Source organism: Chinchilla lanigera, unplaced genomic scaffold (assembly GCF_000276665.1).
Source record: "Chinchilla lanigera isolate Chin_1 unplaced genomic scaffold, ChiLan1.0 scaffold00095, whole genome shotgun sequence".
Lineage (NCBI taxonomy): Eukaryota > Metazoa > Chordata > Mammalia > Rodentia > Chinchillidae > Chinchilla > Chinchilla lanigera.
This window is the reverse complement of record NW_004955496.1, coordinates 3,242,495-3,261,532: the sequence shown is the minus strand read 5'-3', so window position 1 is coordinate 3,261,532 and position 19,038 is coordinate 3,242,495. Positions and strand designations below refer to the sequence as shown.

The window sequence follows — 19,038 nt, the reverse complement described above, 5'->3', positions numbered from 1 at the left end:
AGAAGACAAATTTCAGGCACCTACTCTCAAGAATACTGGTGGACAGCAGGGATAGCATGTGTGAGGTTCTGGGTTCTATTCAGCAATGCAAAAAACAAAATTAAAGAAAGAATGGTGGGTAGAGATTTATAATCATGGGCATATACCTTGGACCTCGCCAGCATTAGTTTCTTAAACATTTATAATTATTCAATACTTTCAAGAGCAGTTTTCATAAATAATAATGACTTTATACTAAGGATATAATTACCCTGATAAAACTTTTCTTCTTTAGTGGTTTTATTTTCAGTGGACACAATACCTTAAAACAACAATTAATTATAACACAAAACAGGAACCTAACAACTTATTGGTTCTCAGAAAATGCATGTTCATCTGGTCTGAATTAGCTGCCAGAGAGAGTCTCTGTTTATCAAAGAGCATTTATCAACTGTGAACACCTTATCTTTTTGTGCTTTTACAGTAGCAGAAGCAACACAAACCTATCCTATCAGATGTGGTGGCAGACATGTTTATGTGCCCCTGCGACCCACTTTTTTTGGAAGATCCTCAACCTCTGCTCATGGGAAGGGTGAGTCTGGCCTGTTGGCATCAGATAACCTTGCCACAGACAGGGTTGACAGGACAGTGGGGAGGGGGACAGGAAGTAGGCAGTGATGTAAGCTGAGCCAATCAGTTCTCTCCCTTGACTATCAAAGCACAAGATGTAGGATGTGTTAAGCTTTCCAATGTAAAATCAGGTCCAAGCGCCTCTGAAATAGGATTTGGCCAGTCACATCTTAGAAAATTAGAAGCCCCTTCCTCTGAAGAAAAACTTTAAAAATCCACTTGTATTTAAATATCCAGTACATATTATTATTGTCCTAGAACTTTCTGTTGCTTTTTATGGCTTTTGCAAAAAAACCCCCACTTATATTAAATGTTAAAATGCTTGACACTATGGCAGCCGTGGAGTCTCTGGGAAGAAGTTATTCAGAGTACAAACTCTTTCAAATCTCTTTTTGGTTATACTTTGGAAGACTGGAAACAAAAGCACAGTTTCATATTCTTAGTTTAGTTCAACCCAAAAGTCCTGGAAAACATTCATCCAAGAACAGCCTTTGTCATGAAACTTCTAGCATAAAAAACACTGAGTGAGCAAAAATGCTGGTAGGCAGGGTTCCGTGCGGCTGCATTCCCGGCAAATGGCAGATGGGCCTAGGTACCCATCAGTGCATTTATGCTTGCCAGGCTTCTTGGCTTAAATAAGCTGGATAATCAAGATGATAATATTGGTCATTTATGGATCTTTTTCTCCTGGGTAATTTTTTTTTTTTGGTTTTTCCAGTATGAGAAATGGAACTCATGACCTCATGCTTTCCAGGCAGGCGCTGTGCCGCTGAGCTAAATCCCCAGCCCCTTCTGGGTAATTTTTTACCTTCCACTGCTTACAAAATAAATCTTCACATCACAGACATTGTAAGATAATTTATAAGTAGATTATATTTTAAAGGTATGTAGTTGAATCAAATTTTTATCTTTAGAGTAATAATAAAATATTGTGTATATTAGGTACTTGAAAAAGGAGCAAAAAGAAATGTTTGTGTATATTTTGTGTTAAGTTAGAAAGAATGGTAAAATAGGAGACAATTCCTGACATTTGGTGACTTCACATGACCCAAATTGATTGTGCTGAGTCAAATCTGGTAAGCAGAGCAAAATCATAGAAAATGCAGTGGGAGAAGGTCTTTATGCTCTAGGGCAGTGACAGTGAAACTTTTAAAGACCGAGTGGCCAAACTGTAATCTCAAACCCACTTATTTACTGCCGAGTGCGAACACTCCAATTACACCTGAATACTGAGGTTTAAAAATAATCCATCCATCAACATCTTTTGCCTTAAAAGAAAAACACGCATGCCATAGGTTCATCAACCACTGTTCTAACGACTTGGGTTTTATTTCATTGTCCTGCTGTGGGACACAAGTATCAACAGGTTTTTACACCAAGATAGCACTGCAGATAAACACGCAGCAATCCATATTTTAGGATTATGACTGTCACTTCGTTGCTTCCCTTATATTCAAGACAAAAATGGAAATTCACTGCAGTCACTTTTGCATTTAAAAAAGCCACTGCAGGCCTGTGTAAGCACAGATATGGGGTCAATGGAACTCACATTCAAAGAGGTTCTCTGCTTACCTGCATTCTAGTACGAGAGTCCTACCCAATGGCAGGCAATGTATAAAAGTAAGAATTTAAAAATATATGGCTTCATAGTGCCTAGTTTAGAGATTACAAAGGAAACAGAGGCCAAAGTATTTATGTGGCAAGTAGCCTCAATCATATGTGCTTCTTGTCAGTGTAATTTCAACAATGCCCACTATGATTTTCAGTTTGGTTTTGGCAAAAGTGGCAACAGTACCACTAAAAACTAATTTTTAACTTTCCAGTGTTCAAAAGAAATTAGTATTTTTGATGACACACTCAGAATTGAAAAGAAAACATAATTAAGAAGTCAGCAGGAATTATAGTTAAATTTCTAATATGGAATAAAAATACAGCTTGAGAGCCCTTACTTCAAAAATCTGAAATTCAGCTAGACCTGGGTGAAATCATGAAATCTGAAATTCAAAAATCAGCAATTCAGCCTCCCATAGCATCTGGGAGGCTGAGGCAGGAAGGCTGCCAACAGTTCAAGGCCAGCCTGGGCTACATAGTGAGTTCTAGGCCAGCCTAAACCACATAGTGAAACCTTGTCTCAAAAAGACAAAAAAAAAAAAAAAAAAAAAAGAAATTCAAAATGTTTTGTTTGTGTGGGTTAGTTATTGGGCATTGAACCCAGGACTGGCTTTGAATTTGGGTTCTCCTGCCTTAGCCTCTTGAACAGTTGAGATTGCAGGTGAATATCACCATGCGCAGCTGCTTTTGGTGTGTACTTTTTTTTTATTAAGTTAAGTGCTTTACAAATAAAGCTACAAAAGCTCAGCCTTGACTTGAAGCAAATGAGATTAACATTCCTTCAAAGTATTTCTGTTTTTGATAACATCAGTTGGTCTCACATTTACATAACTTAGACCACCCTTAATACAAACTCCAGGAAATAAAGAACGATTTGGCTTGTGTATTACCTTTGAGGCCATTAAAAGTAATGACAAAATTTTTAACACTACACATTTTCTATTGCCTCTTTATAATATGCAAGTATTGTTTGTTCCCAAATTCCTATAATACTGTATTGGACAACAAGTAAGTTTGACTAAATCTCTACCTAAGCTTCCCCAAGCCTTCTGTACTAGTTCAGACTGTGTCTCAGGTTCTTTCTCATTCTAGTATTTTGAGATTATGTTCATATTGTTAAGTAGGTGAATCCTTCATCTCTCTTTCTATCATTTCTTTCTCTCAACAACTCTGGTCTCCATCAGGGCTGGCATAGTTCTCTAAGATTGCTGCAATGCTAATCTGTTTCTCCTTGCTGACAATACAAAATAGGTGAGAATACGATCTCTTGCAGGGTATTTATATTTTAACTGGGATATTCATACCACACACTAAATGACTGAAGCTATAACTGCAGAACTGCAGGCAGCAGTCATGAGAAGGCTCTGGGAGTTGGCAAAGCTGTCCCTTAAATTCGTGGGTATAAATTAGCTTATTTTGTCTAAGGGTAAGATTGCTTCCCCTTCCCCCTTTCACAAACAATCCTTTCAGTTATTTTACAAAGGTGAAAAAGGATGAGATAAAACCTAATTTTAGATATTTAATCTCCTGACAGCACAATATAGGAAGTCAAAATTTCCACCTATATAAAGATATATTTTTTCATCTATATGAAGAACTATGTTAGACAAAGCTTTGAAAGATATAAAGCAGAAGATAAAATACAGAGAAATGATTAGCAATTTAGAAAATATTATAAACATTTTAAAAAGAGCTTATATTCTTTGGAAACGGAAAAAGTATTATAGGTATTGCTATACTGTATATGACTAGTTTTTGTGGCAAGGGAGAAATGAAATTATTTTTAAGATATACTAATATTAAATATGTAATGACTTAACAGATTGATAAAGTCAAAGGATTCCTAGATTTAACTTCGGTAGAATTAAGAGTTGCTCAACAAAGATACATTAAACTAGTATAGATGTCAGTAGGTTTAAAATTTGTTAAGTTTTAAGATGTTGGCATTTAGTAGTTTTAGGGAAAGTCTAATAATATCCAAGTGGATTACAGTGTATAAATTAAGCCACTATGAAAGAAGGAACCTTTGTGACACATTCTTCCCTGAGAGTATTATAATATTGCTTTTCAAGAATTGAAAAGGTACAGTATTGCCTGCTTTTGTGGCTGCATTTGCATAAAGATGACCACAGGCTGATTTGTTCAGTGGGTGAAATAGGCCCTCTTCACATGGGTCCTGAGGGTAATAGTTCTGATTTAAAGGAATGTGCACAGAACCTGAATGAATGCGTGGGGAAGTAAATACATGTCTCTTTCAGTCATTAATTTGTATTAAGTCATTCATCTCAATCTTGTTCATGCTTCAGAGATTGTACACAGACTAAACAGATGCCTGGAAAATGGCACAAAGCTGAGAAGCATGTGGCTGGCTCCACCAGCTGCTACTTACATGGCCTCAGAGAAATTGCTTAACCTCCTAAGGCCTAGTTTCTTCATCAATAAACAGAGATGTTAACAGAATCTACATCATAGGACTGACTAGCACTGTGCCATCCTCCAATGTTGTAAGAGCTTAGTGATAGTTGTTATTAGAAATCAATTCACTTAATTTATACATTCTATACGTCTCTTGTTCTAAAGCAACAAGTACTGCAAACATCACTGCTACTGTGTACATCTGTATCTTTCATAAGGAGTCTTAAGCCAACAAGGTGGGTCTCTAATTGTAGATTTTCAGGAGGTAGGAGTATTGATTGGTATTAGGGGAAGAAAGGATAAGTTAATAACTCCAAAATGACAGTGCATGCACAAGTCTCTATTTTTGCAGTACTCAAGGTATTATGGTAATACATACTTGATGTCCTGCAACTCTGGGAAAAGAGTTTAACTTGCGGTTATTGTTTTGAAAATTATAGTAATTAGAAGCTCAATGCTGAGTACAGCAAATGTTTCATTTAGGCTGTAAGTGTGTGGAACTGTAAAGAACTGATGTGTGGAAAGTTTTCTAGGCTGTATACTGTGAATGGCAGTTTGCATAGAGTGGCATGTACACAGACCTGGGGCCTATAAATATCCTGGAGCTTCATGCATGTTTCCCCGCGAAGAACTCCTTATAAGAAATGAAAACCACTTTCCAGAATTGCTGTGCTGTATTTACCAAAGTGTGGCAAGTCATATATTCTTTGCTTCCTAATGCCCATAGGAATGAATGGAAGGCAATGAATAGGAATGCAGTTTGTGCTAGCAAGCAGGCAGAGCTTGACGAACTTAGGGTTGTGCACAGATCAAGGAGTTCAGCAAAACGGAACACTTTGGAGCATGCGGGTCTGTATGCCACAGATACACTTACTGCTAAGTAAGTGTACCATGTACACACTTACTGTTTATCTTTGCCAATGAATGATGTAGTCACATGCTTTCAAGAACAATGACATGAATCAGAGAAACAGAACAAAGAAAATATCACCATATTCTGGTGTTATTTGAAAAGGTAAGGCAGCACGACACATGCAAAGGATACTCTTCACTATTCCGGATGTCAACCACCAGCAGCTTTGGTTTACTGGACTTTGTTTTCTTGGTAGGCGTTTTGAAGTGGCCTGTCACTGTCAGCTCACATAAGTCAATCAGGTCCTCTGCTGAAATCCGAGGCGATACTTCTGACTTCAGGTCATTTAATGGGATGGATTCTCTTGACTGAAAGAAAAAGTACAAAGAACAAAAATACTGAGAATATTATAGAGACCAGCCATAACTAATGTAAAATATATTCCAGCTCTTGATCTCAACAAATATAGCACATGGAAAAGAGGGAACTCCATCCATTTTATCACTCTGTTGTATAATTGTGCTCCTTAGTGCTGAGGTTTTGTCCCTTGTTACATTATAGGAAAGCATTGACGTTGTTGTTGTTATTATTATTTGCTTTACTGCAAGCTTGTGGACCAAGGGCATAGAAAGAAATATTGCAGATTTTTCCCTAGGAGGGGTACTGTGTGTCTTTAAAAAAGATCCTTTAAGTACATTTCACTTTTCCTTAAGTATAATGACTGTTGTGAAGTACAGTAACTATAACTTTGGTTGTATGAGAAACTGCATTGTTGTTGATACACATACTAATTAAAAAACTAGTCCATATATGTAACAGGCTTTTATAAAATAATTTATTTTCTATATAAATGGTTGAATGAAAATTAGATTCTCAGAGAGGAAGAGCAACCTAATATTTTCTTAGGTAGAAAGCCCAATTGATAAGGCATCTTAATAGCGAAGGAGGTAAAAGCAGACTCCTGACTGTCAAACTAGCACATCAGTCTGTATGTGCGCTATATGGTATAAGACTGATTTGGACAAAGGAACGTTAACATTTTTTCTCTGTTATTTATTTAACAGGAGAAGAATTTTCTGACACATATTGATAGGTAATACAACAGAACCCAACTCAATGTAAGTGTCTTCATTCTTGAAGACTTATGTGACATGAATTGAGAATTTAAGAACTTTTAAAATGTACTTATTAAGTATAGAGACTTAAAAGGAAAATTGATTTTCATGCTCAACAAAGTTATCAAAATTGAGGCTAATTTTATTATCTCATTTTTCTCAGTTTCATTTTGGGATTCCACACAGAAATTCCAATGTAGTAGTTTTAGGCAGAAGAAAATCAACCATATCAAGCATTTATCTGACAAACTTATTTTGAAAAAAATTATTTCCAATCTGAGTTTGATGTTAACTCCTCTCCTGGGTTTCTCCAACTGTGCTCTATACATTCTTCAGTGGTAAAGCCCTTGTTCTCTCACTTCATTAACTTTGACATAGAAATGCAAATTACTAATCTTTATTAGCTTATGTTTTTTAATAAAAAGTATGCATTAGGAATTTAAATTTTTTAATATTAGGAATTAAAGCTACTAAAACATTGTGAAATTAAAAGTGCTACAGAAAGATTGAAGAGCTGTAGTTAGCAAACCATATAATCAGTACTTCTACGTCCATTTTCACTGGAATGCAATCTTTACAGGTATTTTTTCCAGGTTCCACATGAAGTCCTATATTTATGATGCTAAAGAAGTTCTGATTAGCCCAGTTTTGCTCTTAGTATGAAATGCTGCATTCATCACTAAATGACGAAGTTTCATGTGAGCAAAAGGAATGCCCTGGCTGAGAGATGGATTTTACAGATGTATCCACTAGAGTTGATTAAAGAGTGATTGACCTTGGCATTGATTCCAATCCAGTGCATTCAATGTAAGGAGGTTTTCAAAGGAAAGTGCATTGCTGCATGCAGTTACAAGAACAGAAGTCTGACAAATTCACAACTGTCTGAACATCTGTACTATGTATGAGTAAAGAATTTTAATACGATGTATACAAGTTCCCCTACAAATTAATTTGTGTAAATTTTAAAAAACTACATAGTAAGAAAATAATTATATTAAAATACAGAGTACTGATTTTATTAGTATTATGAGTGGTTTTACTCTTCCTTGTAAGATTCCCCTTGCAGGTACATAAAAAGTCTTTGTGTACAGAATGTCTGTGTTATTTAGTATAATAGACATTATCATTTTTCTTGTCACTAGTTTCAAAGTTAGAAGACTTATTTATGAATAATGGACAAAAATTTATAATAACTGTAGAACAGCTCTAGAAATGTCTAAATCTGTCTGAACTATATTTCTAAAATATCATATTCTCTTGCCAACCCAGAGTTAGAATTTATTTAGCAGTGTTACTGGTAACAGTCATCATTTAGTAGTGTGAGGCCTCCCAGACAGCTATCTGGATGTTTTAGTGATAATTCCAACCAAGTGAGTTGACTCTAGCCCTGGTAACAAGACAGGTACGCTGTTCTTACCAAGAACAGTGTTCTGGCTGAAGCAATCTACCAAACATACTGGGGAAGTGTCTTACTGACTCTGCCTCCAGGACGGGTGCTGAGAAAAGGTTCTCATTTAAAAACTTTCCACTGTTTTTTTTTTCAAAATTCGTTCATATTCATTCATATGAATGAAGCAGACATTTAGTCAGGCTCTTATTTTCTTTTGAAATGATTTTCACAAGCTCATTTCACAAATATTCAGTTGGATTTTCTCAGGTTTGCAGCTACTGCTCTATGAAGCACCAACACCAATTTCTTCTAATATCCATGATCTCCTGTGAAGCAGGGGCTGGACTTGTTCATACCCTATTTCCTAGCAGAGGGCCTGCAATTTAGTAGCGATTTAGTAAAATAGGATGAGTTAATGAAAAGGAGATATAAAAGAGCCAGCAGGGGGTCTCATGTAAGGGAAAAATATATAGGAATATAGAGCAATGATGAGTACTATGTGATGATTACTAAGTTTTACACATGGCCGATTAGAAAAAAATGCAATAGTTACAGATGGCAGATAAGGAGAAGCTCAGACTTAGATATGCGAAACCGAGATGACATGAGGTCTACCATGCTGAAGTGTCAAGAATGCAGTCAGAGACAGAAACTGGTATTTGCAGAAAGTCATAGCTAAGGGATCATATTTTTGAAAACATCAGCACAAAAACTACAGTTCTATTCATGAGATAATGTAAAGAAAAACTTGGCAAAGAAATCTTAATTTTGGCAGGCACATCTATATGTTGCTCAGAAAATCTTAAGTTATATAAAACATTAAGGTTGGGACAAAAATGGAGGTTTTTAGTATAATATTAATTTTTATTTTTTTCATATGTGTATAGTAAGCAGACTCTGCTGTCTTTGTAGTAGATATTTCAAGCTCATCTCTGAGGAACTATAGCTTATCAAATGACTTATCAAACAGTTAAGGATGAAACCTTAACTGTTATTCTCAAATTTTAACAAAGAAAAGCTACCTTTAAAAACTTCACTTTTAACCATATGTTTAAAATAATACATTATCTCAGCAGCACTTTGGTCTTCTCATTTCTCCTTCTTATTTTTAAAGTAATAGAAGAGGTTACTATTTCCAAGATTTAGAAATATAGCATTTGAAATAGTATCTGATATAACTGTCATGCTCTGAGAGCTGCATAATGTGGTTCTCATACAAGAGAGAATATTTTCCCTTTAAATAGAAATGAAAATATATATGAATATAAAATACACAGAGTAGAGAGAAAATTTTTTGCATTGGGGATTTTATGCTAAAATTTTCATAGATGTGCTTGGAAAAAGTATGTAACCTAAATTTCTATAAAGAGAATAATTTTCCTTTTGATACACAGTATCTGTTTAGAGATATTTCAGCCCTCTGGGTCTCAATTTTCTCATGTATAGAATAAAGGAGCAGGAGTAGATGACACTTATATTTCTCTAACTCTGGAATCCTTCGACTTGATTTCTGATTGATATTCAACTAGCAATAGGTCACAAAGCTCTTGTTTCCCTCTAGCACAAAAGTTAAAACTTACATAGAACATTTAATGATCCCATGAGGATTAGTAAAGTGTTGTTTGTAGCATGTCATGCCTCCATGGACCAGTAAGATGCCTCAGTATTTCAAAGATAAGTAGCTGGGTATATTTCAGATACTGTAGTTTGAACTGGTCTAAGGGGGACAGAGGGGATGGAGGTTATGGAGGGTGAAGAAGTCTAGGGTCAGTGATCTGTGAGGCAAAAACAGGGTCAGGTGGCACTGTCGGGGGATAGTGGTATGGTGCTGCCTGTTACTTATGTAGAAATTTCTATAACAATGTGAAAAAATTAATGAAAGTGGCTCCACTCATCTTAACTGCTGAAGATGGAACTTTTGATACCGTTGTTTGTAATGTGATAGCACTGCTTCTCCATAGCAGTTATGTCCAGGGTTCAAAGCTGCCCTGATGTTGAGATCTGGATCGTGACTAAGAGGCCAGAGTAATTTAGTCAGTCAAACTGATATTTTCATCTCAAACTCTAACTTTCAAGATGAAGCCTTTATTTAAATTGGGTTACTGACATTATTGTCCTTCTCTCTCACCCTTGCCTCCTTTCTTGTACATCAAAGTGATTTGCACTACAACTTCTGCTCAGGTGTAACTTGTCGCTTAGGATACCCCTTCTCCTGCCAAAACTCCCCTCACTGTATAACCAAAGGGTGTCAAATATGAGTGGCTGCTGTAACCACCAGCTCAAGTCACATGTGAGCTTGCTCCACAGGAACCGGAGAAGGTCTCCTCCCAAGCTCCCAAACCCTGGGACTATAGCTACTAATACAAAGGCCCGGTTTCATTTGTCCCTGTTTGTGGAGAACTGAGAAAGGTCCCTGTCATATCTTACAACTCCACATATGTGGCTTCCACTGGCCCCAACTGCTGCCACCACCCACACTTGCATAGTGGGCTATGGAAGCTCTCCTCACCTATGGTCTTGATACTGCAGCTGATGGTGCAGAAATGGTTGGCTTTGCCCAAGCTTGGCCTGGAGACCAGAGGAAGGTTCCATTTGTGTCTTGCAGTTCTAGAACTGTGTCTACAAATGCTACAAGCCTTGTCCCAGACCTTTGTCTGCATGATGTAGGAACATTCCCATCCATGTCCTGCTATGGCTTTAGGAATACTGACGCCAAAGCTAGAAGGCCCTGCAAACCAGTGCTCAACCTGTATGACCTAGGAAAGATCTCCCTCATGTCCTACACCTCTATGAGCATAGGTACTCATGCTATAAACCCAAACATCACCTGCTCATGCCTCAGGAGATGCACATAGGTCTCATCTGCAGTATATGGAGCTGGGACCAAAGGTGTTGGGGCCTAAAGCTCTGCTACTACTTGTCCTTACCCCTTGGCACCTGAACAAGGCATCCTTGGGAACCCAAACTCCAGGAAAGCAGCTAGCAGTGCTATGGGTGCCAGTATCAGCAACTGGTCCATGGTCCCAAGGAAGGTCCCCTTCACGTTCCATAAACTTGAGTCCATGGTTACTGGTGTTATGACCTCAGCATTCCCTGTGCACATCCCCTGGGATTCTGGGAATGTCCAGTTCCATCATGTGGCTCAAGAATTATAGCTGTTAATACCACAGGCCTAGGTTCATCCTGAGTGCCCTAGAGAATGCTTCCTTCACATCCTCTGGCTCAGGACCATGGTTGCTGTTGACACAGCTCTTAGTGTCACTTGTGCTTACGCTGAGGAATCAAAGGACAATCCTCTCCATGTAGTGAGCCACTAAGACTACAGTAGCAGCTGCCATAAGATCTCATACCATCAGGGCTCAACCCTGGAACCTGAAGACATGCAACTTTGTAAGCATATGTCCAGTACAAAGTTGCACTACAATACTCAGGTCAAAGACGAAGAAATCATACAGAAATGGTGCTCTGAAATTCCCCAGTAACTAAACTCAAAGCACCTACTAAACTGACATTCTATAACCCATATGAACAACTCAAATATATAAAGTGAATATTATTAGATTTAAAGGGAGAGATAGAGTCTAATACAATACAATGATATTTGGGACTTTAATCACCCAATTTCCTCAATGGACAGATCACATCCTGGCGCAAATGGACCCCTCAGATATTTATAGAATGTTTCACCTAACAGGAACAGAATACACATTCTTTCATAATAGATTATACCAGTAGGCCACAAATCAAGTCTTAATAAATTGAAAAAAATTGAGATCCTATCATGCATCTCCTCAAACCACAACAGAATAGTACTACAAATCAACAAGAAAAAGAAAGTATACACATATATGGAAATTGAATAACATGCTCCTTAAGGACAAGTGGGTAATCAAGGAAGTTAAAACTGTAATAAAGGGGGCTGGGGATTTAGCTCAGCGGCAAAGTGCTTGCCTGGCAAGTGCAAGGTCATGAGTTCGGTTCCTGGTACCGGAGAAAAACCAAAAAAAAAAAACCAAAAAAATAAAATAAAATAAAATAAAACTGTAATAAAAAACTCTAGAAGTGAATAAAGATTATAGTGCAGTATGTCCAAATCTGTGGTGTATAGCAAAAGCCATATTTAGAGGGATGTTTACAGCAATAAATTAATATATCAAAAATGTAATATCTCAACTCAGTAATGTACCTCAAAGACTTAGAAAAACATGAACATACCAAACTCCAAATTAATGAAGGAAAAAAACAATAAAGATCAAAAAGATCATTCACTATGGTAAAGGGTGATTCATTCCAGGGATGCAAAGATGGTTCAACATATGCAAATCAATAAGCACGATACAGCACGTTATGAGAATGAAGGACAAAAATCATATGATCATCTCAACAGTTTCACAAAAAGCATTCAGTAAGATGGAGCATTCCATAATGATGCAAACCTACTCAACAACAAGTATAGAAAGAACATACCTCAAAATACAGTACTGAAGTCTAGATGTGAAAAATTCACAACCACTATCAGACTAGGAATAACTTGAAAGCATTTCCTTTAATATCTGAATAAGACAAAAATGTCTATTTCCAGTACTGTTATTTAATATAATGTACACTAGAAGTCTCACCAAGAGCAATTAGGCAAGAAAAAGAAATAATAGTTATCCAAGTTGGAAAAGAAGTTATATTATTCATGTCTGCCAATAACATAACTTTCTATACAGAAAAACCCATACACTTCATCAAAAAGCTACTGAACTGATAAATTAAAGGTAAATCAATATATAAAAGTAGAATTTTACATAGTGATAATGAACTTGCTGAAAAAGAAAGTAAGAAAGGAATTCCATTCACAATATCTACAAAGAAAATAAAACATTTAGGAATAAATCTACTGAAGGTAGGCAAAGATCTCTACAATAAAAATGACAAAACAATGATGAAAGAAATTTGAGGCTACAAATAGAAAGTTATCCTATATTTATGATTTGGGAGAATTAATATTGTTAAAATGATCATACTAGTGTAGGCAACAGAGTCAGTGTAATTCCAATCAAAATACCAGTGACTTCCTTCACAGAAATAGAAAAAATATTCTAAAATTCATACAGAAACACAAAAGACCAGAACAATAAAAAAAATCCTTAGCAATAACAAAAACAAGAACAAAAGAAGGCTGGAGGCATCACACTGCCCCTGACTTCAAAACATACCACAGGGTGTGGGAAAAGAGAAGTGAAAGAAGGGGAAATTATGTAAGTATGTGTATACAGGATAGCTAACATAGTTGTACTACTGTCTCCTGTTGCTCTATAAAAAGGAACAGTTATTGATTACTTGTTTGATCAATCCTGTATGTCTCTGTTTTTCTGAGAAACCACTTTGAAGATATCAGTAAGTAATACAACAACCATGGTTAATTTCCTACAACTTTGTCTGTAACTCTGTTCTGTTTGTATTGTTCTTATGCTATTTTGTAAATGGATATTTGTCTGTTAATATGCTTTCCTTCTTTTATTTTTTAAAATAAAAAAAATTTTTAAAAAATTACAAAATCCAAAATAAAAGCCATACCACAAAACTATAGTAATTAAAATGGCATGATGTTAGCTGAAAAATGGACTCATGGACCAATGAAATAGAATAGAGAACCCAGCATTTAATTTACATTCATATGGCCAGCTAATTTTTGACAAAAGCCCTAACATACAGTGGAGAAATGACAGTCTCTTCAAATTGATAAAATTGGATATACACATATACATGTAAGAATGAAACTAGATCCCTTTATCATACATAAAAAACAGCTTAAAATGGATCAAAGACTTTTAAGTCCTACATCTTCAACTATCAAATTACTACAAGAAAACAGGAGAAACACTTCAATACATTGGTGTAAGTGATGATTACTTAGGGAGGACTCCAAAGGCATAGGCAACAAAAGTAAAAATGGACAAATGGGATTTATGAAACTAAGAAGCTTCTAAACTGCAGAGGAATTAAAATTAAGTCACAATCTATAGAAGGGGAGAAAATATCCATAAACTCTCTGATAAAAGATTAGTATTTAGAATATATAAATAACTATAAAAGCTGAATGCCAATAAGATGAATAAAACAATAAAAAATTAAAATGTGCTAAAAAGCTAAATAGACTTCTCAAAAGAAGACATACAAATGTTGAATTACACAAAAAAATACACCATCTCACTAATCATTAGAGAAATGCAAGTCAAAACCATAATGAGGCCAGGGAGATAGCTCAGAGGCTCAGTGCCTGGCTGGCAAGTACAAGGTCCCGAGTCCGATTCCTGGTATAAAAAAATAAAACAAAGCAAGAAACCCATAATGAGATATCTTCTCATCCCAGTTAGCATAGTTATCATCTCTAAAAGACAAAAAAATAGTTCTGGCAAGGATGTGGAGGAACTATTATACACTGTGGGAATGTAAATTAGTACATATTATGGGAAACAGAATCAAGATCCCTCAAACAGAAGTGCCACCCATGATGCAGCAATTTCATTACTGTGTACACATCCAAGAGACTTGCAATCACTACACTACAAAGATATCTGTACTTACACATCTACTGCATATTTACTCATGAGAGCTAAACATGGACTCACTCTAGATATCCACCAGAGAATAAGTGGTGAAGTGTGTATACACACAATGCTACGTTATTCAGCCACAAGGAATGAAACTCTGTCATTTGCAGAAGTAGAGATGAAACTGGAAGTCACCATGTTAGGTGAAGCAAGGCAGACATAGAAAAGACAAATATCCTATGTTCTCACTTTTGAATATCGCTAAGTGAATCTTACAGAACAGAATGAAATATGATCATGTAAGGACTAGAGGAGAGCAGCGACAGAAGTCCTAAAAAAAGGGGCACCAACAAAAAGGAAGAATTAGTTCTGGTTTTTCTATAGCACGGTAAGGGAACTATTAGTTAATCTAAGACAGTGATGGTGAACCTTTTAGAGCTTTCAATGATACAAACAGCTCACTAAGGCATGTGTGCCATAGCTTCACCATCAATGATATATATTTCAAAAACGATTAGAAGAGTAACAAATTTCTAGCACATACAAATGATTAACATTTGAAGAGATGGAAATGTTTACTACCATGCTTTATTATATAATGTAAACATGTACTAAATTATTACAATGTACAAATAAACATGTACAAATAGTCTCAAAATTAGAAAAACTAATAAATTTTTTTATGTACAAAGGTCTTTTTAAAACTATCAGGTATAATACAACAGATTAATTATATTTATACACATTCAATTTAAAAATTGTTAAGAAACTATCACCTTCTTTTGGTTTAATATAGCTTAATATGCAATAAAAATAGCTGAAGACAAGGAAAAATATTTGATAAAAGTAGTTATGGGCAATATTTTTGTGAAGTTTTAAAATACTAGAATATTTATAAAATGTATAGATATAACTGAACATATATATCCTATGAATTTTTTATTCTTTGGCTTTTTTTGCTTCATTGTCAGAGATACTTTATTTGTACAATAAAATTGCTGTTCTATTATAAAACCAGATAAACAATTTATTGGTTAAAACACAGAAGGCTAGTTTACTTGAAGTAGTAATAATGCTATAAATTATAAGAATACTAGAATCAAGAATTGACCAAGACATGAAAAATGGTTATATAATATGTTCATGATGGTGCTGTACATGCATGACTGTCCCATCAGGCAGCCTGTACCACCTGATGGGCTGCCCCATACCACCCAACAGGATAGTTATGCATATGCCACCAGTGGCTCCAGCTGGCCAGAATGTCATAAAGGCCCAAGTTCATACAAGCCTCTCAAGAAAAGCAATTTAAAATTGTTATTACTTGATTTTTTTTTTTTTTTTTTTTTTTTTTTTTTTTTTTTTGAGACAGTCTCACTATGTAGTTCAGGCTGGCCTTGAGCTCATTTTGTAGCCCAGCTGGCCTTGAACTTTCGGCAGTCCTACTGCCTCAGCCTCCCAGTGGTGGAATAACAGGCATGCGTCACCATGCCTCGCATTGTTATTACTTAAAACAATGATTATCTTTCCAAATAATCAAGGCACTGTGAATATTTTGATATTTTAAGTGTAACTGAAATTCTTTAACTTTGTCCAATAAAATTTTTAGAAAACTTCCATTATTCTTCAATTCTAACAAATAATTTCTTATCCCCTCTCAAAATTACAAGATTGCCCATTCTATGAATTTCTGTAATATTTCAGCCCAAAGGTAGGCAGAGACTTTAAACACAGCCTGGGCAGTTTCTGATAGGACTGACTCCTTCAGGATATATAGAGATTAGGACAGTGTCTAATAGGATTTATAGCTGGCTCCAAAAGCTGAAATAATGAAATAGAAAATTTTAGTAATCAATATTCATAATTTATTTTTATTCTTTAGTGATTATGAGAATAGTATGTTGATAAGATACACGATAAGAAATAATTCATGACATTTTCATACTGTAATTTATCTCTGGAATTTTAAACAGCAAAAATATTAGCAGCACTATCATAAAATCTAAGATAAATATGTCTACCATTATACCTAATACTACTCTGAAAAAAATGATGAAATTAAATAACAAAACATAAGATGTATAAAATAGAAAAAGTGAAAAGATTATTGTACAAATGATATATAACTGGAGAATATGAATCAAATGAAAAACTACTACAGTAATGTGGCTGATAATGATTTAATAGTGGCAACACAGAATATTTAAAGTGACTTGCTCGAGTTTATACAGCTGGAGTGGCAGTGCTACTATTCCAAGGTCTAAACATCCATACTCTTAACTACTACACCAAACTGTAAAATTAATATTTGTACACCTCAAAAATAATGTGCCAGAAAATATAATGAAGTAAAATGTCTCAAGAATAATCAAAAGGTTAAAAGATGAATGTTACTGAAAAGACAACATAAAAATAACAAATACCTAGGAATCTAGTTTACTGTAAAGGAATATTTAGAATTAATGAGAACTATTTAATTTTTCCTAGAAAATAAACACCTTTGTATTTATTACTTGATATATATAAAAGTTGAAAGTACATTAAGTCAAATCTGTCAAGAGCCTACCTGGCCATACCCCTTGTTAAGTGCTTGTTTTTCTTAATTTCTTTAGGACTTCTGAACAATAAAAATCAGATGTGTTTTGAATCACTTAAATTTTGGAAAACTTTTTACTTATTTTGGATTAGGGGAACAAAGAAACAACCTTTGCAGTAATTATCTAGTAGATATGGGAATGATGCCGACAAAAGGTGCCTTTTCTTTTTTCATTATGGACCTTTCTTTGTTAGATTGTCTTAGTATCTGTGTACAACAGGCTAACAAGTTTCAATTAAATTTTTAAAATTTTAGTTTTTAAATGTAGTAGGTTTGTATGTAATTCTTTAATTTCACAGAATATGGCTTGTTTGCTTTTTCATATTCTATAGGACATGCTGAGAAGGGCTGACTAAACAACACACATATACATTGAAATGTGAGAATCATTAGACTCGGTGAATTTTGAGTATAATCACTGTGTCTGTTGCTGCTAGCCTTTCTATAAAACTGTGCAGATTCCATTTCTTTCTAAATGCCAAGGAATGTCAGTGGTACATGAAATGACGAGCCTGAACTTTAAGGCTGCGAGAGGAAGGTCTGGGACAGGGCCCAGATATTCATTAGCCAGCAGAGCTACATTCTCTCTGCCCGTCACTCTTCATGAAGCAAATGTATTCCGTAGACTTACTGGGGGAAATCATTGCTACAGAAGCTGTGTCAAATCAATGCCGAATTAAATCAAAAGAATAAAAACTGTCACTAGCATAACCTCCCTAGCAACTGCAATGTGGAAATGCTAATCCTGCGTCAAAGCACAGCCCTGGTCTAGTAGGGAAGTGCGCCACTGTCTAGATCAGCTCAGCTGACAGTTTGGGCCAATCCTAAGGAGGGTTATGTACCCTACACCACAACCATTGTTATTCTCACCAAAACTGACAATAATTCAGATTTTTTTTCCTGTGTTGCCATCAAGACCTCCATCCTAATTTTCTCTCCATCAAAATTTTTACCCCCCATCCCATCAATCAATACAATGTGCTCTGGAAATCACCTGAGGCAGCTCTCATTGACCCAGGCATCCTCCTCCCGCCTCCTCACTTGCTGTGCCTGCAGGGCACTGCGCCATTTCGAAGACCCCTGCGCACAGTCAGTCACAAGGGTGGGTTTCATTAACTTAATTTAGGATGAAACGACTCAGATTCCTCTAATTTAGAGGAAGAAAATATCTTAAAAATGACACGAGTAAATGTTTTAAAATATACTGAAAAAATGCCATGTAAAATTCCTGCAGTGAAGTAACAATTAAATTATTCAGAGGTACTGTGAATTAAACCAGGTTTTTACTCTGACCTACAACCTCAGCCCTTTTCATTTTTTATTTTGAGACAAGAGCTCAATGAGTCACTAAGTTGCCCAGGTTGGGCTTGAATTTGTAATCTTCATTCCTCAGGCTCCCAGAGTGCTGGGATTAGAGGTGTGCTCTACCATGCCTGGCTAACAATTATAATTTGAAAATGAGAAATATATAAACGTTTACTGAGAAAAAGTGATGATAAAAACATGCATCACTGATTTATAATTTCTTGACCTGGAAATAAAGAATTACTCCTAAGTTATTTCGTTACATTCATTCATTCATTCATTCATTCATTTATTTATATTGCCTCATTCCACAAAGGATTTGAGATCACTTTTGGGTCAGATTACATGCTAATAAATGTCATTTTTATTATTTTAGATTTATTTTGGTATACTGTTACATGCATAATGCTTTTTAAAAATTCTTTCCTGCTAACATTATTTCCATCCATCAATACAGTTTTCTGGTGCGTTGATTTAAATTATACCTCAAATTTGGAGCCAATATACTATGGGAGAGGAAGTATCTCTGTTCTAAATAATTGACTGTGGAGAATGCACAGCACAGTTGTAACTGGGCCATGGCAGCACACTGCTGATGCTGC

General features: G+C 35.6%; 1 protein-coding gene and 1 long non-coding RNA gene across 6 annotated transcripts in view; one reads left to right on the top strand and one right to left on the bottom strand.

Moving 5' to 3' along the window:
* Tbck (TBC1 domain containing kinase) overlaps positions 1 to 19,038 on the bottom strand; it is a 180,029-nt gene that overhangs the window by 26,609 nt on the left and 134,382 nt on the right. For all 4 annotated transcript variants that reach the window (XM_013505410.1, XM_005406218.2, XM_005406217.2 and 1 more), the window contains one exon: positions 5,681 to 5,856. In XM_013505410.1, coding sequence (XP_013360864.1) covers positions 5,681 to 5,856 — 176 coding nt within the window. The remainder of the gene's footprint in view (positions 1 to 5,680; positions 5,857 to 19,038) is intronic.
* Positions 1,341 to 7,621, top strand: LOC106146817. Of its 2 annotated transcripts, XR_001231408.1 has the most exons (3): positions 1,341 to 1,492; positions 6,553 to 6,606; positions 7,184 to 7,621. It is a non-coding gene; the product is annotated as an uncharacterized LOC106146817 (long non-coding RNA). The 2 variants fall into 2 exon arrangements; XR_001231407.1 differs by lacking the exon at positions 1,341 to 1,492 and having other exon boundaries at positions 6,180 to 6,606.